Source organism: Gallinula chloropus, assembly GCF_964237585.1.
Source record: "Gallinula chloropus genome assembly, chromosome: 1".
Lineage (NCBI taxonomy): Eukaryota > Metazoa > Chordata > Aves > Gruiformes > Rallidae > Gallinula > Gallinula chloropus.
Window position 1 is genome coordinate 11,950,065 of NC_140085.1, and position 25,784 is coordinate 11,975,848.

The following is a 25,784-nucleotide window of genomic DNA, read 5'->3' on the forward strand; positions in this document are numbered from 1 at the left end:
GTAATATAAATTAACATAAGTACCTCCAATATATTGTACCAGTTACTGACATAGCTCCTGATTTCTTCCAAGTCTTCTTTTAGATTTATTCTCAATAAACTCTTGAGATTTCTAAGATTACTTTTATTTCCTCATGAGGTCCAGAATGCCTCAGGGCTGACTGTTTGGATGGTTCTTCATTAAATTTAAAGGAGCATCCAGAATATTCCTGTACCTCTGTTATTTCTTGGGCATGGGGAAGGAGTAAACAAAATCCTGTGAATCATTCAGTCTTCTCAGATGTCAATGAGTTGTCATGAGACCTCCTCATCCATTCCACATTATTGTTTTTTCAAATGAGTCAGAGGCCCTTTTATCATCTTAATCGATGTAATGACTAGAGGGGCATTGACCAAATTACACTTAACATCAGATTTTACCTTTTGCCTTTGTACTAAATCTATAATAAATGGGCTGCAAAAGTTTGGTATCTTCCCATATCAATTGTGTGGAATGTTTTGGGGTTTTTTGTTTGTTTTTTTTTTTTTTTAAACAAGCAGTTTGGAAGAATAAAGAATGTGGAAATAGGTCCAGAAGTATGGATCTTTGCCATCAGGCTGGGTTTTGGAAGTGCAAAAATATGTTTGAGTTAGCTTTATCTGAATTGATGGGAGTTCAAAGCGTAGCTACTCAAACACTTCATTCCTGTTAGTGGAACATAATTACTTTCAGTCAGAGTCTGAAGTGCTCTTTCAGGAACTTTTTCAACTATCTGTCAATATTTGTAAATGACTTGGAGATGAAAACTCTCAGAAAGATGGTAAGTATTGTTAAGCATTGCTGTGCATGTTTCTTACAGTGTCCAGGAGGAGCCTTCACACCTAATATGCGGACAACCAAAGAGTTTCCAGATGACGTGGTGACCTTCATCAGGAATCACCCTTTGATGTTTAATCCCATTTACCCAATACACAAGAGGCCATTAATCATCCGGATAGGAGCTGACTACAAATACACAAAGATTGCTGTGGACCGAGTAAATGCTGCTGATGGAAGATATCACGTCTTGTTTCTTGGAACAGGTAAGACAAACTTAGCAACAGTTGTTTTCCCTCATTGCATTATAATTCACAATCAAGTCCAATCTGCACAATTTATAGCTTTCAGAAATGTTTGTTTAATCATATTTGCTATCTACAAAAATGTCTATAGAAATCCATACATACATTGTGCTCTTTTTACTTTCTGTACATTAATTACATGGAAGAGATAAAATGTATTAACATTAATTTTATGTGAGACAAAAATCAACACTAGTGTATTTGATCTACATTATAATACCTCCTTGAATATGGCTTGTCTGCAACATGATTCCACATTAGAATTTGATTCTCTCTGACATGAGCAAAAATATCAAAATCTGGCTTTGTATTTTTTTATATTGTCATCATTATTTAATACAGGCTCTGCAAGCTACTTCTGAAGAAAAACACAACCTGATCAGGCTGTTACAAAGGCAGAAATAATAACTCCACAGGAAAAAAAAAAAAAAGAAAAAAAAAAAGGAAAAATATGGAAGTATTCAGCAGGGGAAAATAAATAATTGGTTGGAGTCCTAGAAGTAGTGGACGCATAGAATTTGATCCATGTATTCAAAAATTATTTCTGTCTAACATAACTTATACTTTGCTTTTAGTTACATCAAATATGAATGTGGAGTTACACTTCTGAAGTCTGCAGGGAACTGGTCAAGTGATTCTTGTACTGATCAGTTTTGATTTTTTAAAATACTTAGATATGAATCATAGTCTTCTGATTGAAGCAGACAAGAGGAATAGGTACTCTGGCTCGATCCTAGGATGCATTCACATCTAAAACTCCCGCTGGCTTAATGGGGCACTATAGGTTGATAGACACAAGGCTAATCTTTTTTACTACAGATGGTTTCAAGTAGAACAAAGGAAAAGAATTCCAGGAGAACAAATATATCTCTGACCATCAGAAAATAATTACAGAAATGCTTTGCATTGCTTTTATGGCTCACATGTTACTGGGGTCCTGGTTGTTTTCTGCTTGTAGAATAACCGTATCTGCCAGCAAACTCACATGGGGCTGGGAATAACTATCCTTGTTATAATAGACTTAGGAAGCTGGCACTAAAAAGTCTCTAAAAACTGTCAAGTCTTCTATAGGGGCAGGACTAAAAGGATCTCTTCGGTCTTGTTGGTAAAACCTCCCCAACTGTCAAAATCAGCATGGTGCCCTTGTGCTGAAGGAGGCCAGCTGCATACTGTGCAGCAGCAGTGTATCCAGCCAGTGGCTTGCTGGAAGGTGTTCTTCCCCTGTATTTGGCTCCTGTCAGGAGTAACGTGTCCAGTTGTGGGTTCCTCAGTCCAAGGAAAACATTGAAAAAGATTAGTTGAGGGACTGTGGCATGTGATGTGTGAGAAGAGGCTGAAAGAATTGAGGTTTTTCAGAGAGAGCTAAGGGGAGACCTTATTGCTATTGCCAACTATCTAGTGGGTGGTTACAACTACATAAGGGGGAAAAAACAGATCTCAGCTCTTCTCAGAGTAAGAGGCAATGGACACAATGTGGGACATTGCAATTAGATGTAAAGAAAAATGTTTCCATCACCAGCACGATCAAACATTGGAACAAGGGCTCAAAGAGGCTGTGAATTCTCCATCCTTGGAGACTCAAAGGATTCAAAACCCAACTCAAGCAACTGGCTCTAATTGGACCTGGTTTGAGTGAGGGATCAGACTAGATGACTTCTAGAGGTCCCTTCCAGCCTACAGGGTTCTGAGGTTGAATAAAAGGAAATAGGAAAACAGAAAAACCTTATTCATGCTCTTGTAACAAAGCTTTACTAGCTCACCGTCTACTGCACTGAGAATGCCTGGTATATTGTAAGGCATAATCAAACTAGAAGAACCTCCAGCTAATGAATTATGTTAGGAATTTCAAGTTTTAATCTGGGTTGTTGGGTTTTCTTCTTGGTTGGCAGTAGATAAATGAGTTTGAAAGTGTTCTTGAAGCAATTTGACCCTGCTTGCAGAGTCATTGGAAACTACCAAATTAAGCTAAATACAGAACTTTCTTCCTGAGGATGGGAAGTATTGTCCCTACTACTGTTATACAACTCTACACAAACTCCTGGTAAAAGAGAAAGTTTGAATTTCTATTAAATTTATTCCTATTCAAATCACTGCTTAGTTTGGTAGGTAAGTACACATCTTTCAAATGAACTTTTTATGCAGTTTGTTTTGTTCTTTTGGTTTTTGTTGGTTTTTTTTTAATATAGTGGTGCCATTGTTTTCAAATGCTCTATAAATATCTAATGTTAACTGAAGGAAAATTGTACTAAAAATTAGTGGAATGTTCCAAACAATATAAGATTCTTAATGTAGGAATGATAGTTAATATTGGAAATATATGGGAAATTTGAAATGTGTATGGAAATGCACAACACTGATATTTAGTATTTTTATAAATCTGAAGGAGATACAGTCTGTTTTTAGATCAGTGTGGCCTCACACATACATCTGTGATACTTCAGCTTTTTCCTACATTTTCTAATCCTCTTCTGTGTATCAGCACAGAGTCCATTATGGGACAAATATGCAAACTGCAGTTCTCTATACTTTCTATCCATTGCTTTATCTTCTGTGTTACACTGGAGAGTTGAGGATGCTTGTCTGCTTTCCAGTTAGTTGGAGGGGAGGCATTATTCTTCCTCAGTTTTACATAGGACATTAATAGCTTCCGAGGTCTTCCTCAGAAGAAGTCGATACAGTGTAACCTACTGCATTTCTCAGCCCTTTTAAATAAAAGTGATCAAGTTTCAGCCACTGAGAGAAGAAACTTGTTTTCTTTCTTCTCTGCTTTCTGTGAGACTCAGGAGGATTCGATAGAGATATTAACTGTCAAAAGGAATGCAGAGGGGATTTGCTTTGGTGTCAGTTTGTCCCGGAAAATGCAAAAACCACATTGTATAGGAGAATTTCATGTGATAATTTCCTTAGGAGCCTAGAGCCCCACAGCCAGAGACAATGGGACTTGACACCTGGTGACAATTACAGTCGGCTTGGATGATGAGTTACTGCTGCTGAACTGAGATGTTGCCAGCCATGTCTGTCACTGTCAGTGACCTGTCTCATGCTTGAAATTGGAGTGTTTTATGTCTTGCCAGATGCAGAGCACACAAAATGTTCAGCTTTTCCTCTTTTCCTCCTCTATAGCCTCAGTAATAAATCAGTTCCTGAATTCAAGTGAAGAATAACAGAGGTATAAGCTGCAAGAACACCAGCAGTCTTCATCTTGTAGCCATGGCATGGGAGGGTATAGGCAGCTGCATCATTTTCTAACATGAATGTGAACTAAATGTAGTGTTTCCTTTGCACCCCCAGACAAAAGTGCTGAGTTAACAGGGCCTGGTCTATGCCCAGAGTTAATATATTGCATTTCTCAGTGGCTTGCCTACATAGCTAGCAGAATAAATCCCGGGGACATTGTCCCCTCAGCATTCCACACGCTTTTCAAATTATAACGATCTCATCTTTTCTCTATACTTTTCAACCTGAAGACTCCCAAAGCACTTAAAACCTGCACCCAAAGGGATCTCTTCATCTCCCTCTGAAATGAGCCGATTTAGAGCAAGGAGCAGGTCTTTAATGATAGAGAACAGCACTACCAGAGAAAGCTGATCTTCCCAAACAGAAATCCAAGGGATAGTTTACTTGGATAAAATGTAATCAATTATTTGCATATTTGACAAGGGAAATGCTAAGATACGTTTTCCCTGTGCAATGAGTAATAACATACTCAGTTCAGGAATTTAAGCTTAGAGTTCTTCTTTGATTATCCCATTTCTGTGGTGGAGAAGAATTCAGTCCTGAAGTTTTTGATTCTCCTTAGAGTTTTACTGTAATTAGTTTACTCATTTCAGTTATATCTAAAGAACCCAACCATTCAATATTTTCTGTTTATCCTTTGGTAGATTGTTTTCCATTTGAGTTTTAAGAACAGCAGTAAAACAGCATGAGAACATTTTCCTGAGATTAATATTTATTTTTTAAGCATGCCACCTACTGCTTGCAGTACAAAAGCCTTTGGTCAAAGTACACGCAGATTGCACAACCATAAGATTATGCATGAGATTTTTTATTGCTCTTGGTGTTATGAAAATATTTAAATGTCTGGGTCAAACTTGGGTACGTTAAACAGCCATGGGCACCAAAAGGATTATTTTCAGCTCCTTGCTATCAAGATAGGATATGTTTTTGTGTAAAGAGATCTAGCTTACAGTCGCAAAAAGGCACTTCAAACTTTAGTGTGGCTTACTCAGATGATTAATGTGGGCCATGAGCATCTGATGTGACATGAGGTTGTTCAGTGTTTCTTTTCTTTTCTGATGCAACATTTGTTTTTGGAGTCTGGATGCAGTAAGTGCCTTCAGAGCATAAGGTTGTAATACTCATTTTCATGGTGTTGCATGATGTCTGTCTTTCTGGAAAAATAACCCTTGCTGACAGCAGTAGCTTCCAGTAATGCAATAGCCAAAATCATGTAATGAGCTTCAGAGAGATAATCTGGTCAGAAGAGCAAGCTTGCCCCCCACAGATTTGCTGGCTGCAGCTTCATGTCTGTAAGTTTAGGAAGACGATGTTGCACAACAGGGTCACAACAGGCGGCAGACAGTTTTTTTCTTCCCCTTGGTAATACTGCCTGAGTCATTCAAAACCTTTCTTTGACCAACTCATCCAATGTTTTTTCACAGCCTTTTAAGAAGATACACAAGTTAAGAGGGCATTGCTCCACCTGTTTTATTTTCTCTGTTCAGTTTTTGTTAAAACAAGATCACAGTATGCCCCAGGAGACTGACCAAGCTGGGGCTATGTGAGAGTTTTGCCTTCAAGTGTGAGCTCATTAGACATTTGTAACTGCCTTTTTGTTCTTTGATGCAGCTTGAAATGACTTTACAAAGTTTGATAGCAATACTATGAGCTGGAAAAATATTACACCAGATAAGTGAAATTAAACACAAAGAAGTTAGGTGGCTGTGGAGGGAGCCCTCACAAACAGCAGACACCTAAGAACAGAGGGTGTGGGGATCTGTCTTTCAGCCCTGACTGCTAATCTGCCACCATCTCTGCTGAACCTGAACATCTTCTCAGAGATTTTAAGCGTTTTACAAGCTTTTTGCTTTCTTTTTTCTTTGTAATGTTACTTGTTTGCATCAAGTTTAACTGAGATTAGAGACCAAAAATAATTAAGCTGCCATCAGGCTGTCATGCACAACATGGAGAAAAGTTTTCAGAGGGTCTCCAGCAATGTCAGACACATCAGAGAGGGGGATTACTTCACGAGTCTTCTCTGCGAAACGCCTTGCAGGGTAGCAGTTGGTGTCCATTGCAGTAATTTTCTTTATGATGTGGAAAACTCAGGGGTTTTATGTGTTGTTCAGTTTGTACATGTGATGTGGATTTTTCCTGATCCTCTTTGACGCTCACAGTGCTGACAACTTCAGTGTTCACTTAGAGCTGGGGAAAGAAAAGCTAGAGAACAGGATGTAAACTCAGACCTGCAGATTCAGTTTCTGAAATACAGATTCCAGCCAAACACCTGTAGATCTTTCATTGCTGTTCCTTAAGACAAATTTTCCATTGCCCATAGTCACCCAGATCAAAATTAGTGTAGTCAGACATACTCCAACTGATATCAATGAAACTTGGCTGATTAATACCAGACAGAATCATGCTCTGCATTTCAAAGAAGGTGGGATGATGATGATTGTTTTATCTTCCTTCCCTGAGCGATTTATTGGACTGCCTTCCTTCTCCATGTATTTCCCATTCTGTGTACTCTCTACACCATTTTTTAGCCTACAGAATTGTAGCACTTCCCTCCCTTGCTGTTCCCTCTTTCTCCATCCTCCAGAGGGAACACAGTCTCAGTTACCTTGTTTTCCATGTCAAGCTCGGAGACTGCAATTGTTGAAGCAGGTTTGAAACAGAAAAGCATTCATTATGAGTCACCCTTGTCCTCTTGCCCTTAGCTTGAGGGAGGTTTCCTCTCTCTTGTCCGTCAGCCCTCTCATCACTGGGCTGATGGGAGGCTGCAAACAGCTCCTGGTGAAAAGTCAGGGAAGTGGTGAGCATTAATCTGCCTCTTCACTTCATACATTCTTGTGGTGGACTGATATTCTGGAGACACAATGGCTTTTATCCTGACTGTGGAATCATAACAGCGTGGAACCGTTTGCAAGTGGGTTTCTGGAAGTAACAAGCAAACAGTGAAGGAAACCATCTTGTTTCCTTTTATGATTTTTACAGAATTAACTTATAATTTCATATCTTGACCTAAACATGAAAAAAAAATCACTTCTGCTTGTTTGATGATCTCTTATGCCTGGCTTACAACACAAAAGGTTTTCTGTTATGGAATACACTGGGAAACAGCTCAGGCACTGCTACTTTGCATGTATCTCCTGCAGTGCACAGTGCTACATCCTTTCCAACTTTCCCTCTGATCCAGGGAATTCAGTTTGCTGCCTTGCCATTAAAGGAAATAAGCAAAGCAGAGATGTACCATAAGCTTTCTGACATGAACACATATAAGCACTTGATTTGTCAGCTACTGTGCTTATAGTGGAGACATCAGTGCTACTGAGAAAGGAATAAGAAGTGTTTTCTGGGAACAAACATTTGCTTTTCATTTATTAAGTAACAGGCTGAGAAAAAGTAGAAAAAATGTCTTTAGAAGAAGCAGAGGGCTATAGTCTACAAGCCTTGTGCTGTTGGAATTATATATATGTATCTGTATAGACTGTTTGAATTCATTGTTTTAAGTGGTTTCATTTAATGAAATATAAATAGCTTTTTATTCTCTACTTTCCCTTATATCAATAGTTATTGTAAATGTATTAAGTTTACTATTTCCTTTAAAGCAATGGAACATTCCTTTCTGCCATGATCAGTACCTCATGGTACAATAATGAGTCAAAGTGAGTGGTAAAATATTCAGTCAAAGGGAATGAATACCAAGGTAAACAGTTCTTAACTCTGCGCATTTTCCTGGGGTGGGACAAAAAGGCAGATAGGAACCTGGTTTCCAAATAGTAAGGTTTATTAGGACACAAGGACTAGGCGCCAGGCATTATCAGTATTTTCTGTGCCAATGCTCAGGGTAAAATGTCTCCTCAGGTTCTGATTTCAGTTTGGGGCAATGTCTGAGGACCAAAGACAATTTAGGAATTTTAAATGTGTGGCATGTGCTAATGGATCATTGAAATAAACCCGTTCTTCAGAGGCTCAGCAGCCTCACATTCCTTTGCAGGTAAGGTCACTGTCAACATGCTTAGTGCCTTGGATGTCAGGGTTACACAGGTCGTTGACACTTTGCAGGCAGCTGGAAAAAAAAACCCAAAAAACCACAAAAGGCTGCTGCTCCTTCCTGCACTTTTGATACAGTATTATGTATGGTATAGTTAAACATTAGAGGGAAGGACATTGATAAAAGGATGCAAAGAGGCAGAGGAAGACTGGGCTTAAGCTGCCTGTATTTGTGAGTGGGTTATTCCCTTTAGTAAGAGCAGAAATACAGATACACATGCACACGCACATGCTTCTCCTTAGCTCCAGCAAGGGATGCATCTGCAGCAGTTTAAAGCTTCAGTGGGTCCTGGCAGTTAGTAAATCTCTCTCAGGTTCTCATATCTTTGCTAATACTGGCACCCAGGCTTGACCACAGCTGTGCTATCACAAGATTTAGTTTCAGTAAAGTTTCTTCGGGAGGAACTGGTTTATCATGCCATTATATAATGAGAATAAATGATGTTGTCCATAGAAAATTCTCATGAAAAATTCATACCGATCGTGTCCTGAGCATGAACAATTGATAGCTACACGTCTTAAGTCTTGTGAGCTTTCAGTTTTTCTTTTTTTTTAAATGACAAAATACTGCAATGTGCTCTGTGTGTGTGTGGTCATGTCATTGCCTATCAATATTCTGGCTTTAAACCTGCTCATTTTTTAAGTTTATATAAACTATATTGTTATTTTCTGGATTCCTCCAGGGAAATAATAAGATGTAAATTATTTACTGTAACCAACTTACCTTACAGCTCCAGCTATGGAATTTAGTCACTGACCTTAAAAGCAAAAGCAAAATTGCTGGTTTTCAGTTTATGTTGTCTACATCATGAATTGCTGAACTGGAAGCTGAGGTTTCCTTTCCTCGGTCACAAATTAATAAAAATGCACATAGATACTTTCCTATGTTGTGCTGTACTAACCACACAAGTCTATATTGCTCATAAAACTTTCGAAAACAGAATCCATACCATGTGGTCTTATTCCTCAGAATCAAAATTAAGCAAGTAAATTTATTCTACTCAGATTAATTTCCAGGCCTCTCAGGCAAAACGAATTCTATGTGCTGTGCTTTTTCCAAGTAAAAACACCCCTCATTTGTCCTTGTGATTCTCCTGCAGTCTGACATTTCTGCCACATCAGTGGCTGTCTCAGGGTTTAAAAGCCTTCACAGATAGGCCCCTCCACATGTTTTGACATAACAAAATTGGAAGAGTACTCAAAAATATCCCATTGGTCTCATTCTAACCTGCAAAAACACTGCATTGCCTCATTCTTCTTACCCCTTTGACCTGTGTGGATTTCAAAGGCTTGGAACTGAGTTTTGAGAGGGCAGTCATGATAAAGTTGCTACAGTATATCTCCCTTGCTTTTCCTTTTTCCTTGTGGACCAAAATATTAACTCATACTGATATGTAATGGATATTGATTGAAATTGATTATTGTTTGAGTTTCCGTGGAAAAAAAACCAAAAACAAAAAAGAAGCTTTCACCCTACTATGTTTAGCTGTAGAGTTATTCTTTGGAAAGTTTACCTTTCATGTCTTCAGTTGCTAGCATTTTTTTTAATGAATATGATTATATATTAAATTCTGCAATAACTCTGTTTTACCTGTTTATATTGCTGTGGTTTCAGTCTATGATCATTAGGATAGATACTGCCTCTGTCTGTGTGTCTGTACTGTAATTAGTACAGTAAATACTGATTTTGATTAATCTTTTGGAGTAGAAGGGTAACAGTAATGGTAGTAACTCCAATCTTAACATGACTTCTTCGTGTTCACATAGGAGACTAACACTATATGCAGTCATGTACAAGCTATCCCTACTCTGTGTCTTGTGAGGGAATGATCTCATGCTTCTTTCTGACTCCAAACCCTAGAAATTACAGAATGTCTTTAATATCTTTATGTAACAGCACTTGCTTTGATGGCTTCTTTTCCCAATTTGATAATAGTACATCTGTTTTTTTCCTTTCTCTCTCTCTCTCTGCCTCATGGTCTCACTTTTCCTCATCTTTTCCAGATCAAGGAACTGTACAAAAAGTTGTTGTCCTACCCACCAACTTCTCTGCAAGTGGAGAACTCATTTTAGAAGAACTGGAGGTTTTTCAGGTTTGGCATGCTCCTACTTTTACTCTTCCAATGTGTATGTTCACACAAACACTTTGTTCTAAGAGACTTTGGCAAGGGCAACTGTGACTTGATAAAAGATCAAGTAAATGTGCGTACTGTCAGCTTGATACCCACCCGAAGAGGAATATAAAATATCCACCACTATGAAGGCTGTAGCTAGCTTAAGGTAGGGTCCCCCCCCCACCCCTTATATTTAAGTTGTATATTTTCTATATTATACTGGCTATAAGGATTTTGATACTCACATTTTTACGAGGTCACATTATAGTAGCTGCCAGAAGGCAACTTTTATCATTGGCATCATGTGCTGAGGCTGTTGCTATTTCCAGATGGAATCTGAGATTTTTGTACTTCTTTGATTATCTGATAATCTTCCTGATTCTGAGCTGCAGAATGGAAGCAAACTAATGTTTTTTCTGCTTAACTTCAGTTCTTCAAAGCCACATGCCTCTGGAGTAAGAAAAGCTACAGGCTTAACACAACACAAGCTGAAAAGAAACACAAACAACTGCAGGGAGAAGTAAGGGAATAGCCTCTGTCAATCACTGGCATATAGCAGCTTGTAATAACCTAAAGAAAATATTCATCCTCGTACTGAAAAATGCCTTTAAAATTTTTGAAAGGGCTATTCTTTAAAACAGGTAGTCTCAGGGTAAATGGATCTATAAAGGGAGATAAGGGTTTTGTCATGGGCTTTTCTCTGTTTCACTGAGGGGATACAAAAAGGAAAATTTAAACTTTTTCATCTAGACAGGCAGCATTAACAGTTTGTTTAAGAAAATGAATACACTCTGTGTTAATCCTCATAAAGGCATAATTAGCCTTCCAAGGCTTTTGTTGAAGTCTTCCCTTTAAAAACCATATATGTGAATAACATTACCTAAAGAGTACCCTTCGCCCAAGTATTACTACTGAAAGGTAAAGTAACAGAGCAAGCAAGTAGTAGGCTGTGAGGAATCTTCACCCTAAACCTTTTTTTTTTGGGCCTCTGTGTACAGACTTTTTTATCCTGAACCCTAAAAATCATGATATCATAACCTCTGCCATTGCAATCTGTGAAGCAACATGGCAGCATTTTGATGAGTTTCTCCAACAGAGGGGGAATGAGATCACTGGCTGCGTGCTGGTAAATATGGAGCATAAGCAAAGCACTGGTTCCTTTCCAGACTATATACAAGGAAAGGAGAATGTGGCATCAGATTCAGTGTTGCATTTGACCTCGAGTCTCCAGACAGTTTATGAAATACTACAACAGCTCTAAACTCCTTCAAACCCTTGCCAATTCACATGATTAGCAGCCAGATTTTCTAGCCCTGGCCTCCCTGCTCTGCCTGTTGTAGTCCAGTGCAGTTAATCCTGGCCCACTGCTACGGCTTTCCTCTCTGACCGACCAAATGCTAATCTCAAAAAAATGCTGAACATGTTTATTACCATCAATTCTATCATTTGTTTGGATGAGAATAATGAATTGCCTCACTTGCTTAAGGCAATATATGTGATAATTCCTTTTCCAGCTCTTTAACATTCAGTTTGGACGCAGACAGTAACAGACTGCAGTGATGACACACAGTAGTATACAGTGCTGTCTCTGGGAAAGAAACATTCAATAACTCACATGCCATTTTTAATATTCTAGTCCTCGATAATCTGAAAGTATATACTGGATGGTAACCAAACTGTATGCACTGTAGATAATGTGTAGGAGAAATAAGACATCTTCTTATCCGGATCATGTTGTAAATATGCATGAGCTATTGTATGGTTTTTCTTTATCATCATTGTCAATGAATAAATGTTGTTTCTTATTTCAAAGTGAGAGTAAACGTTTCAAAAAACATTGCTGCTATATTGCTGATGTAGCACAGAGGCAGGTTAATTAGAAGTGTACAAAAAATTGTTGATGCACAAGTAATAATAATGCAGTTGAGTTTAGCCAATGCATCTGGTGAGATGTTACTTTCATTTATATCATTTGCTTAGTTCTGAAAATAGCAAAAAGATAGTGGGAGTGAGTGATGCCTTTCCAAGAGATGAAAATATATAGTTTTCTTTAGATATGACACATTTTATTGAATTTTAAATTTTAATGTAGGGACACTAATAACAAGAGAGTCCTTGTAAATGTGGTTTGGAATTTTGTCTTTCAGAGTAATTCTCCTATAACAACAATGAAGATTTCATCTAAAAAGGTAAAGAGAAGTGGAATGCTTACTTAGTCTTTCTTGTTAGCTGAGAAATAAATTGACTTAAAGATGTTAGAGCACCAATCATTCAGCAGCATACTAAATATAAGTAGATTTTCCATAATGAATATGGAGAAACCTGACTGAAATTTTTGTGAGCTGTTTATATGCCCCATAGCCACTAAGATAAAACAATTTCTATTCATTATAATTACTAATTCATTGAAAGTGTAAATCGTTTTGTTTGACAAGTAAGGGAAAAATATTACAAGAGGAAAATTACTCTTCCCTATTTTTTTCTATAAATCCTAAATAGAAATTTTGCACTGGAAGTCTGTTCAGTGCAAGAAGGTGGTGTTGGATATGTCAGGTCCATGGTACCATTGTGCATGTGTGTGTATTAGCAATAACAGTGGTGTTAAGAATGATGAAAATAGCTGAGGATTTCTGCCGAAATGTTGAGCACCCAAACTAAAAATTTATATTCCATGATTTTGCAAGTAACATGTTGCTAAATATTTCATGAAGCTAGTAATAAGTAAACATTATTTACTAAATTGTATTCCGTGTAATATTTAATTTTATTGCAAAAAGATATGGGAAGTTTCAAGGATTTTGTTCAATATTAGTTTATATTTTAAGAATAATTATTTCTGAGGAAAACAGCAATTTTTGCCCAGATTTTGGTGATGACCTATTCACTTTGAACTACTTCTGCAAAAGCTCTCATTTATTATAAAAGTTCTGCTGGTTTATTTTTCAGGTATATAAGGCTATCAGAATTTGGCCCCGAGCCTCACCATAATCTCTGCGTTTTATGTCTTGGAAATGTAGGCACTGAAGAATCCAACTAGGAATTCTGTATTTATTGAAATGACTATATGCATACAAAATACTTAGTTCAAAGGCATGAGCCAATAATCGTGACTGAACAAGAACCCAGTTCCTAAATCTGACCAATATTAACTTAGCCTGTCTGCCCCAGAACAGAACAATGACACTCAATGTCCAAAAATCATTAACATTCCCCAGTGTTTCTAAGTGTTTTCCAACATGAAGGTGGAAATAGTACAGGCCTGTTCACCTGGGAGATTTCTGTTTGTCTTGGCTTTATATGTAATAGTGGCTCCCCTCTTGGTTTTTAAGTTAATTCCACAGTTAATTGAAAGCTTTTTAGGTGCATTAACCGAGTCTTGGGTGAAGCTTCTCCACATCTGAAATAAATCTTTCCATTTCCTTCTACAGCAACAGCTATACGTGAGCTCAGACGAAGGGGTCACCCAGGTATCCCTGCATCGCTGCCACATCTATGGCACCGCCTGCGCGGACTGCTGCCTCGCCCGAGATCCATACTGCGCCTGGGATGGCAACTCCTGCTCCAGGTTCTATCCCACCGGGAAAAGGTGAGCAGCATTTAAGCAGCCCAATGAAGCCTGCCAGGAAAGAAAGCTTTTGTTCTGCGATGTAGCCTAGGGTCTTGTGATGAAGAAGTGGGATGTCATTCCTTTCAGGAGCATGTACAGACAATATGCCTGTAGCTGTTGTGCTTGGCATTGTTCATCACCTAGAAGTGTGTGCTACAATAGTGTATGCTAAACAGCTTGTCTTTTCATACTTAAAGTAATGGACTGAGAAAAGAAAAGAAGAAAAAACCTAAACAACCAACTCATGCCTAATCATAAATATTAATCCTGCTGTCACATGCACACAAAATCAGTGAAACGTTTCATTTGCTTAAATTCAGTTGCTCACTACAGATGTAATTATGATAGCCCTAAATACAGCAAAATATCTCTTGGGCAGTCTGAAGAATAGTCTTTTTTGGGGGTTGTTTTTGTTTCAGTTTGGTTTGGGTTTGGTTTTGTTTTCCTCATTTGCTTCTAAATGAGAGGAATGATTTCTCAGAAAATTTTAGGCAAATGTGATTTCCATGTAATGCCTGCAGATCTGGGCTTTTTGACATGAGATTTATTAAAGCAGACAGGGAAAGCAATTTCTCTTTAATTTACAACAGAGCTAATAGTCCATCTCATAATTCTTATGCAAAACAGGAGCCTCTTTCCTGCTCCCAAGGGAAATATTTAATAGCAGGAGGCTGTAGTGAGCTTTTGTATTACTAAGATTTCACTTTGTGTAGAAGCAAAGCTACAGAATAATGTGGTATTACTGCGGAGGAGACAAACCTTTGAGATGTATGCCAGACCTTTACCCACATGTGCCGCTGTGCTCACTCCCTGCACCTGGATGCAGACGCAGAGGAGCAGATATACTTAATGAGCTTTGCTCCTTTACCTAAACAGAGGGAGACAGTAGACAGAAACTGGCAAAGCTGCTCCAGTGGCCCTGATGACAATGTCATCCCCTGGGGTTAAAGGCAATTACTTTTGTTATTGCCAAGTTTTCTCGATGCATTCCTTATTTCAGACTACAAGGTAAAACCCAACCTAGCTGGCAATGTAGCAATTGGTAAAGCACCTGGGGTTTTTGCTGCTTTCACTCAGCATATTCAGCCTATGGTCTGCAAACTGTTTTGTTTTTTTTTTCCATGGAACAAAGGCCATAAGACAGAGGGAGGAAAGAAAAGAAAATTCCCTGAGTCTCAGGTCACCTAACTCCTACACTAACATAGCTGCTGAAAGATACAGTGAGCTGTCAGGTATACCTGGTTTCTAGTGGATTCCTTGCCATGACCATTACATACACCCCTGGTTATTTCCACTGGGGCTTGCTTTCACACTGGCATTTTGTTTGCAATTTTCTTTTTATATCAAACCAAACGAACACCTAAAGCTGTATGGAAAAAAAAATAATCTGGTTTTCGTATGTAGAGGAAATGAGTTGTACCTTTATCTAACAAGAGAGAATTGCGCAGGAGAAAACATGGGTAATTAGAGCCAAATCCCATAGTCTAGACAGTAGTATCTGCTGGACATGGTTGCTTATTGGCTGCTTCTAACACTTCTGTCACCCATGGATAATTGCGGTTCCTCATCCAGCACCCATTTACCTCAAAACACCTAACTAACATTATCTTTATTTTCTAAACACCACATTCTCAACCATTTTTTTTATATATCAAGCTGTAAGTTTACATTCTAAGAACAGATTAATGCAAGACATGCCATTTCTGGTGGTGTGGAGCTCAGGAATCCTGAAAGCCACTCAGAAATTCTTCACTGTCTCCTTTGACTCACATAAATAGTTCACAAAGGTTAAGATCCCGAGGCATAAGAGGAAATATTTTTGATGGTAAACATCAATTACATTATCAAAAATATACTTGGAATGACAGAAATTACTCCTTTGAAACATTACTTTTCAAATGTTTCCTTTCAAAACCATGCTGTGACAGATCAGGTGACACAGGACTGTGTTAGGTCTTGGAACAGTGAACCCATGTCTATTGCATGCATCACCTCTAACCCTTACATCTCTATACCTCCATTGCAAAACTACTTTACCCACCAAAAGTACAACCATTTTATAAGCTTCAACAAACAGAATATGAGTAATAAGAATATTTTTCTTCAATATGAGGAAAAACTTCTTCATTGTGAGGGTGACAGCACTGAGACAGGTTGCCCAGAGAGGTTGTGGAGTCTCCTTCTCTGGAGATACTCAAAACCCACCTGGATGCAATCCCATGCAATCTGCTCTAGGTGATCCTGCTTTATCAAGCAGGGGGACAACTAGGTGGTCTCCAGAGGTCCCTGCCAACCTATACCACTCTATGATTCTTTGGTTATTAACTTCAGTAGTATCCTCACACTAGCAAGCCTGCCAAGAGGAAAGCACACTCAGAGTAGGTCATGAACTTAATCTTGTGAAAAAAAACCAAAAAAACAGAACATAAACAAAAAACTGTTTATATGCAGTGTAGGTATCTTGGAATAACATTTTGTTTTTGCAAAATATTTCAGGAGGAGTCGTAGGCAAGATGTGAGACATGGAAACCCTCTGACTCAGTGCCGAGGTTTCAACCTGAAAGGTACTATAATTTAGAGATCCTCATGCTATATAAAGAGTGCATGGCTTTCCTTTATGTGATTCATCATAACTCACATTATCTGTGTGGTTTACTGGTTAAGCAGAATTATTTTCCAAGTCTGTGTTTTGTTTTCATTTTAACATATTTCCTTGCAATTACGTGAAATGTGCATATATATTTTATAAAATGATGACCCATGAAATACATAGTTCAGCATACATGAAATGAGAAGCTGACAGTGTTGACTAGAAACCAGCATTTAAGTCTTAGGCCTCAGAATTATTCTGAATATTTGAGGCCATATTATGTTTTGGAGCAGGTTATCGACTTGTCTTTTGAGTTATGAATTCTCCTTTCTTCCTTTCCATGGGAAAATAAACCATTCTAAATCTCCCTATGAAGTCCCTTATTTCCAGCTGTGCAACTGTCTAGTCAGCCAGGTGTGGTGCAGGTGGACAAAGGAGCCAGTGCTCTGTCCTCTCAGCTACCACTTTCTCCAGATTGATGGAGACCCATCAAGTATAGCCAAAGTCACAGTAAGAGTAGACACATAAATAAGGGCAGTTTAATCCTCTTAAACCCTGTGTGTGTCTGAGGTAGGCAGTGGCAATGAACACCATCAAACCAAGGACACAGATTAGAGAACTGCGCTCCATTCCACCTCAGTGAGCCTGCATTTTGAAGTGCATTCTCACCTGTACAATCCAGAGACCAAATAATAGACCCAGTTATAACTTTTTGATTGACTGTTTTTGAATAAAAGTACAATGCTTTAGTGGGTACATGTGAAAGGTTCAGTTAATTAAGAATTCCACTGAAATGGTCTCTGGGTCTCAGAAGAATCTCCTGGATCAAAACAGACCACCTGTCTGAACTGTAGATCCCTCAGCCCAAACGTGATGAATTCTGCTCCAGCTGCCAACCTACAGCACCAGTGGGTCTTTCCCCATGACTCACTGTCAGGCCATTTATATGAAGCTGATAGCTTGAACAGGTAATTACGAAAGATGACCCCACCATTAGAGCATGCACCTGAGCTCTGAGAGCTCCATGTTAAAGCTCAGCTTCTGAATCATGAAGTAATTTGAGCTGCGTCTCCTCCTACCTTGCAGGCATGTGCTCTGACCACCTACCCATTGTCTATCCCAAGGGTGGGTGTCTCCTCTTTCAGTGTGGAAAATGTGAGAATGTGAACTGTCTGCTTTCTGGGCTGAGGGGAAACAAATGATTAAACCTTGACAGTCTTGTGAAACCGGTTCCTTGTTTTCCAAGCTTTTTTTTTTTTTTTTAATTTTATTTTACCGTGGATGTATTTTTAGTTTAAAGGATGTTTTGGTGGCAGCAGCAGCACATAGCATAAGTAGATGGCAGTTTTTTGCCCAGTGGAAAAAAAAAGATAAAAAGAAACAGTAACTTAGACTTTTCCAAAATATAATTACAGCCATTTACAGAAAAGCTATATACTATGTTTGGGGAAAAAATGAAATCTACCTAAATGACAGAAAAGCAGAAAGTCAGGCAATAGCAAGAAATCTTCCAAGTTCCTAGGGAACCATAATCTTGAAAAGAATCTTTAAACATGATAGGTTGCATGGTGTAGACCTCTCAGAACCTATAAATTCAACATTTTGGCATATTGCAAAAGAACTAAGGGGCTTTTATATAATTGCTTTTCAAATGTGCTGTTTAATATTGCAACACTTGTGTTAGCCCTTATGGCCATTAGAAAAATGTGTTTGTGTTCTCTCAATCTTTTTCTTAGTGTGTGTAAGTAGAAATATTATGGATTAGGTAAGAAATTAGATATACATCAATCAATTAAACATTTCTGTAGTATACTTAGTTCCAGTGCACATGAAAGTAAAGGTGTTTTAGCTCTGATTTTCCCTGTTCCACAACTACAGATAGATCAGCCCACAGATAAACTCCTTCCTAGCTTAGTGTCTTTGGATGCAAATTATTCCCACATTATTCTCCTAAAAATTACAAATTATTTTGGTGAAATCTCATAAATGCACTAAAAACATTGAAGGATTAAACCCAAGCAAAACCTCTTTCCTTTAGTAGAGCAGATTCCAATTTCATGTATCAGTTGATGAAAGAAGCTGGAAAGAATGGGAGATAGAGTCTGAGCAAAAACAGTCAGGACTGTGGAAAAACAAATCCAGATTTTAGACTTGTAGATCTGTAGGTATTTCCATTTCTCATGTTATTCGGGGTCCATTGCTCCTTTGTTAAAAAAAATAAATCTATTTCATATATGATGTAAGCTTTTAAAACTGGCAGTGTATTGTTTTCAGGGCAAGTATTATTATTTAGACCAAGCAATGAGCATCTAAAAGTTCCTACTGGCAACTGCCAATAATTCATCTCTCAAGACTGTAAAGGGGCACAACAGCTCTAAGCGCTGACATACACTCAGCACTTTCCCAGGTGTTGTTGGAGGACTATAAATCTGTCCTGGTCTCGGCTGCTGGCCTGTCTACGTATTCCTTGGTGTTCAGATGTGGAGCCAAGTGCTTCCCTTGTGTTGCAGGAGTAGTGGGGAGCAGAGGGAGCCAAGTCTACCCTCTCACGCTTTCCCAGGCGGCTGCAGGCAGCTGGATTGACGGAGCCGTCTTTGGGGCACGCTGCTGTATTTGGAGTCCTGCAATCGTACTCCTCCAACTCGTAAATGTAAAGCATGAAGAAATATATTAAATGCTTCAATCTCCTTTGGATAGTTCAAGACTGGCGTTCTTGTAGTGGTGGAGAGTGAGATCCTTTCAGGGAACGCTATCCCTGAGCTCAGTTGTTCCATCAGCAGAGCTGACCAGTTCACACGTATCCTACTTTCTCAGAACATACCATGTCAGATTGAAAGCACTGGTATCTGTAACTGGATGTGCTTCTTCATATTTGATTGTATTTCTTTGAAAAATTTGCACCTATTGGCCAGTATCAGGATCAGATATACTTCATTTTACCTGTGTTGCAGGTGTATCAAATCACCATTCACAGGAGCCTCACCTGCTTTCTTTGTCTTTCTAGCATACAGAAATGCTGCAGAAATAGTTCAGTATGGAGTAAAAAACAACACCACCTTTCTGGAATGCACGCCCAAATCTCCTCAGGCTTCTATTAAGTGGCTGCTACAGAAGGACAACGACAGGAGGAAAGAGGTGAGTAATGTGAGCAGTAGCTCTGGAAGGGACCTCAGTGTCTGATGCACTCCCCAGGCCAAGGCAAGGTAGTGTTTGCATTTTCATCAGTCTGGTTACAGTGAAGTTGGAGAATTTCTGTGGATGCCGGACAGTGGCCAGCACTTTACTCATCTAAATAAGGGCTTTACTTATGTAAATAAAGGCAGACTCTTTGGTATAGTTGGGACTTCACTCCTCAACCCCAGTGATTTCGACTGGACCACAACAGCTATCAGAAAATTCCTGTCAGCCGCTAAAGTCAGGGAACTAGTTAATGAGTTTTTCCTTCACACTTTACTAATTGCAAACTGCAGGACTTCTTATCAGTCTGAGGAAACTGGCGCAAAAGCAATATAAAGGTCAGGAAGAAGTCAGCCTGCAGTAGCCCTTCTGTGCTATTGAAGAGATAAAGGACAGAAGTGGGAGAAAAGACGGAGGTTTCTTCAGCAAGAAACTAGTCCAGGCTAACAACACGTATTGACAAAAGCATTTCCCCACCATGGTGCAATCACATTTTCCATTACTGCGCTCTCTAAGGCTCTCAAGTTTCAGCACTCTAATATACAGTATGATTGTTTATAGGGAATGTGCCTCCTTCAGAAATATAAAAGGGGGAAAAGTCCATTTCAAATCCAAGGCAGTTACTATATGAATAAAAAGGAACATCTTTTGAAAGGATATATTATGTAATGGTATCTGTTGATAGATTATAAATATTGAAAAGCATTATTCTCATATCAGGCCTTTTATCCAAAATCAGAAAGGTCTTACAAGCCTTTCACTGAGTCTTTCATGCTGTTTTTCTCTTGTTCTCTTCAAAGACTCAAGGCATGTCCTGGCAATCTAGGTGCAATTCTTGAACCCCTTGCATCATCAGAACATCTCCCTTTTTTGTTCATATGTTCAATAACTTTATTAGAATCAATGCAGTTTTAAATAGCAACAGATAATCAAAAGCAATCAAAGGGTTAATTACAATTCAGGTTCTCAGATTTCTGAAAATCTTACTTCCATGATGTCTATAAAAGTAGACAGAACATCATAATAAACAAATTAATGCCCATGAGAATGAAAAGAACAGTGGCAAAACAGAAAAAATGTTCAAATTCCACTAGCACTGATATCATAATGGTTAAATTAGCAGTTTTTTACCTTCGCAGCTGATATGCTCATTTTTGTCATTATGTCATTTATAATCAGCTGATAACAAGCTGTGGTAACTTGCTTCCTTCAAATGATGTGAACATCTCCTGGGACCATACAGACTGTGAAGCTAGAAAGGAAATAGGAGAGTAGAAGAATTGCTCTTGGTTTCCCATGAGCCAAGTCACAGTTTAGGACACTGTGATGAAAACTATTATACCAGGCTGTAGACTCTGCAGTGGAGATAAGAGTTCTTAAGAAGTTAGCCCCAGGAACCTGCTCAAAGTCAAAATATTTAGCAAGAAGTCACCTTGTGTTCAGTGATAGATCAATCCCTAATTCTGCACCTTTCTCCCATTGAGACTCACAGAAATCTGATGCTGGAAGAGACAGTCTTGGGGTGTGAAACCCTGGCAAGTAAAAGTTCATTTCCACAACTCTGCTCTTTGAACATGATGAAAACTCTTCTTTCATGTAGTCTCCAGATTTGCATCTTTGTCTTCATCTTGATCAAGTCTATTGTAACATAACAAATAAAAATATTGAAGTCATTTTCTTTAACAGTTACCTACCTTGAAGAAAGTGGTAATAACAATGGTCTCTGGGTGATGTGATAAAGCAAAAATAGTACCTTTAAGAAACCTTTTAAGAAAGAAAGAGGTGTTTGAAGTGTGATTTACCAAGAGGTCCAGTACTGTGTTGCTCCATAACATTCTCTGAGAAGTTCCTTCTGCCTTTTTGCCCTTTAGGTCAAGCTGAATGAGAGGATCATAGCTACTGAACAAGGACTCCTTATTCGCTCTGTCCAAGATAGTGACCGGGGGCTTTACCACTGCATTGCAACTGAGAACAACTTCAAGCAGACCTTAGCGAAGATCAACTTCAAAGTGTTAGATTCAGAGATGGTGGCCATCATGACTGACAAGTGGTCTCCTTGGACCTGGGCCAGCTCAGTGCGAGCACTGCAGTTCCACCCAAAGGACTTTGTGGGAGCTTTCAGCCACTCAGAAATGCAGATGATTAACCAGTACTGCAAAGACAGTAGACAGCAAGGTCAGCAGAGGGAAGAAGTACAGAAGATGAGAGGGGACTACAGCAAACTAAAGGCCCTTATCAATAGCAGGAAAAGTAGAAATAGAAGGAATCAATTACCTGGATCTTAATTTTATCTTGTAGATATCTTTGTCCTCACTGTAGAGGGCTTATATTTGTCTATTGAGAACAAATTTGAGCAAATCTGATTAAAAAACTAAATGAAAATCAGAAAAAAAAAATCCTTCTCCCAATAAAATGCAGTGTAACTAAGCTAAAGAAAATAATTCAGAGCATTTTCTTTCCTAGATGCTTATGGACACTAGGTTGGGCTCTGTCCTAGAAGCAGAACTGGCTATTCATGTTAAACCAGATTCATCTTTAACATCTTAGTATTTAATTACAGCTGAATAGAAAGTTTTACAAAATCAATGCATTATCTTGCAACTCTGGAACTGTACCAACCAGAATGGTGGTGAAAGAATCTGGGTTAAGATCCATGCTCAAAGTAGGATGGTACTACAATTTCCTTGCACTGCACAGTATGAATTTCTTGTTTACTCTTCAACATTGCGTTTACAGCTTTCACTCATTCAAATCATGTGAATGCGTGCTGATAGGAAACAAGTATAGTAAAAATGTTTCATTAATTCAGAGGTCAAATGAAGGAAGAAGTAGAAGAAAACCAAAAAAAAAAAAAAACCAAAAAAACACCACTTTATCAGAGGATTACTGTGCATAGAGTGAGTTGTAAAAAATTAATGAGATCTGGAATGTAACTGCTCATATTGATTTTTATTAAAATAGGGTGTCCTATAACACTACATAGCTTTATAAATGGCAGAAAGCTAGCAAGAGAATGTTCATTATACAGGCAATTTTGAAATGCACCTAAGTGACTTAGGTATTTTAGCTATTTTTTCAAAGAATTACACTCAAGCTTTTTTTCAAAGGACAGAACATGGGTATATTGTATATTGTTTACGCAGCAGTTAAAAACATGGATTATCCTTAATCTGTTCCATCATGAAATTGGAGCTGGTCTGCAGTGTGGAAACAAATCATGAGTGTCTGAAAAATTTTAAATATTATTTTTTAAATGTTTTCTCAAAGTTGCAAATATTTTAACTAGAATTTTTAAATTAAACCATTTCCATTTTCCAGTCTTTGTACCCTTTTTCTTTTCAGTGCCATTTTCACAATTTCCTCTTATTTTCAGTTTTCTGCTGAAAAGATCAGGAAAAGAAAAAGAATGAGGGAAAAATTGAAAAATGGGTTTGGGTCAAAAGCCAAAAAAGTATAGCAACTTGAGAGACAAGTTTAAAAAGAAATATTTTTGTTTAAGAAGCAGCTGTCAGGTCTAATAAATTATGTTTAGTTGAAAATAGGGTAAATATGCATCAAGCCATCCTGGGAAAAACTATCACTTTTTTTTTTTTGAGCAACACTAATGCCAAAACATGGGGACAAATCGTCTTCATTTGACTATGTAAGAGTGTTTTTGAAGCCACTGAGTCTGTTCAAAAGAGATTGATAACAGGGATTAAAAGTGTTTGAGTACCTTCAAGAAATGGTGGTTTTATTCCATGATATTTCATGATAGTATATAAAAAATGTAAACTAATGTTGAGCTCAAAACTGAGCTATGTTCAGCCAAAAAAAAAAAAGAGGACAAATTTGTGGAAGAACATACCAATGAAAATAATTTCTGAACCCAGAGAAGAAAAAAACTTTCAAAAAGTTGTTAGTTCCAGCCAGTAACAGATGGAGCCTGTATTTTAGACATAGTTTTAAACACTTTAATAGGTCTTTGTTGAAACTATTTGGGCATTATTTTGATTCTGCTTCTATCAGAATACTCTGGTTGTAACTCTACAGGGCATAGGAGAACACCTCCACGTTTGTGCCAGTGTGAATTAAGATCTAGTGCAATGGAGATAACTGGTATTGATCTGATACCAGTTAGATGTGTCATTTGATCACCACCTGTTGCAGAATAGCTGTGAAATGCGCCCTGATTGATCAAACCACTTGAACACTGACTCTAAGTCCCTTTGACACTGGTGGGAGCTATTTGAATTTAATTTCTCTGCTTCCTGCTTATTTCAAAGGGGATGGCAATGCCAGCCTGGTCATATGTTGCCATCTAGTTAAGTGATTTCCTTAAACAAAAGCTCAATGCATATTTCTGGAATATGTAGCCACTAGTATCTATCAGGAAAACCATCGTAACACTTTCTCTTTGACTTGAGTGAACTTGGATCAGGCCCCAAGAGCTGGCGAGGCAGACTCTGGGGAAAAAAAGGAAAATTAAATGGGAGAATAAGATTTCCCACCCCCAGCTGACTTTCAGTGCAGCAAACTATGGTTTCTTTTCTGAGGATGACTGATTTCTGAAGTGTGTAAGTGACAAACCAAAAACTGAGTGCCGCAAAGTAGAACTACCTCCTAGAATGACATTAGTGCATATACTCTGCGTGCTGCCATGCTCTTCCTAGTTCCCCAGCAGATTCACTGCAGAGTTAGCGTGATATTAATGTCTATTGTGAGGATCATAATTGCTTCCAGATGGAATACAGTGATTAATAGGTATTTAAGGGTACAATTTACCCTTTAAGTGGTTAGGTACAGTGATATTTTAATAGGCCCCCATTAGGCCTCAGAAATTATAGTTACACTGTTTTCTAATAGAATATTGGCAATAAGGGATTCCGTTAAAACAATCAGCATAGCTCAGAGTTTCATATGATTATAAAATAATATTTTTAAAGCTGCTTCATATACCATTATTATGGTATGACTGTTTAAGGGATTATACTTAAACTAACATTTTTCCTGCTGCATGAAAACTTCAGCATATGTATAATAAGCTTCTGTCAGTGCATAACCGGTCCAAGCTTCCATGCTCTAGCAGCCTTCCCCTGTGTATAGAGTAGTCAGGAGCCAGATGCTCAGCTGGTATAAACTAATCTAAGTTCCTTGCTGTCCATTTAGCTACTGTGTTTTATACCAGCTGAGGGTTTGGCCATTAATGTACAGAATAGACAAAATGCAATTTTTGTTTGTTTAAAATAGCCCCTCTTCTGTAGGTAACACCAAAACTTAAGATTGTAATATTGTTTGTGCTATTTAATACTTCCTATTTTAAGGATTACTAAATAATGTATATAATTTTATTCATTTAAAAATGCAAAAGCAAGATGACTTCTAGGCATAACTTCACCAAATGTAAAGATATGTTCTCTGCTAAGAACTTCACTGTGTACTGATATTTTTTTGGCTATTTTTATTTGTGTAGTTTGTAAAGTTTGCTGAAATCTTGACCTAACAATGTGTTCTTTGCAATTGTTACTGTAGATATGCGTGTTTTATTAAGAAAATCTTGTTTTTAAACGTGTAGGTATGTGTATAAGTTCCTAGCATGATGAAACTGTCATTACAGTGAATATGCATTATATAGTGTGTAAGAAAGAACAAAATGTAGTTTAACATAGTGCTATTTAATTATCTAAAATACTATTTGCCTGACAAAATAAAGTGTGTTGCAACAACGTAAAAAAAAAATAAATTTGCTTTCCCCTTTGTAGATAAATGCTAAAAAATAGGGACCTTTATTTTTTTATCTGAAAAGCAATCCCTTCTTACAGAGGTCCAAGAAAATACTCAGTGTCAGGTACTGCAGCTAATCAGCTCTGAGCCCTGCTCTGTGCTGAATGCTCACTGAGATTTCCAGGAGTACCTGAAGAGTCAGAGCTGAATTCTTTCAG

The 25,784-nt window shown here is 38.1% G+C and overlaps 1 protein-coding gene across 1 annotated transcript in view; it reads left to right on the forward strand.

Annotated features, from left to right (window-relative positions):
* Positions 1 to 25,570, forward strand: part of SEMA3C (semaphorin 3C) — a gene marked incomplete at its 5' end in the record, with an annotated part of 114,291 nt that extends 88,721 nt beyond the window's left edge. The window contains 7 exons of the mRNA XM_084274727.1: positions 839 to 1,061; positions 10,380 to 10,468; positions 12,637 to 12,678; positions 13,918 to 14,075; positions 16,593 to 16,660; positions 19,691 to 19,821; positions 21,735 to 25,570. Of these exons, the coding sequence (XP_084130853.1) occupies positions 839 to 1,061; positions 10,380 to 10,468; positions 12,637 to 12,678; positions 13,918 to 14,075; positions 16,593 to 16,660; positions 19,691 to 19,821; positions 21,735 to 22,148 (1,125 nt within the window). The 3' untranslated portion in view covers positions 22,149 to 25,570. The remainder of the gene's footprint in view (positions 1 to 838; positions 1,062 to 10,379; positions 10,469 to 12,636; positions 12,679 to 13,917; positions 14,076 to 16,592; positions 16,661 to 19,690; positions 19,822 to 21,734) is intronic.
* Positions 25,571 to 25,784: the final 214 nt, after the last annotated feature.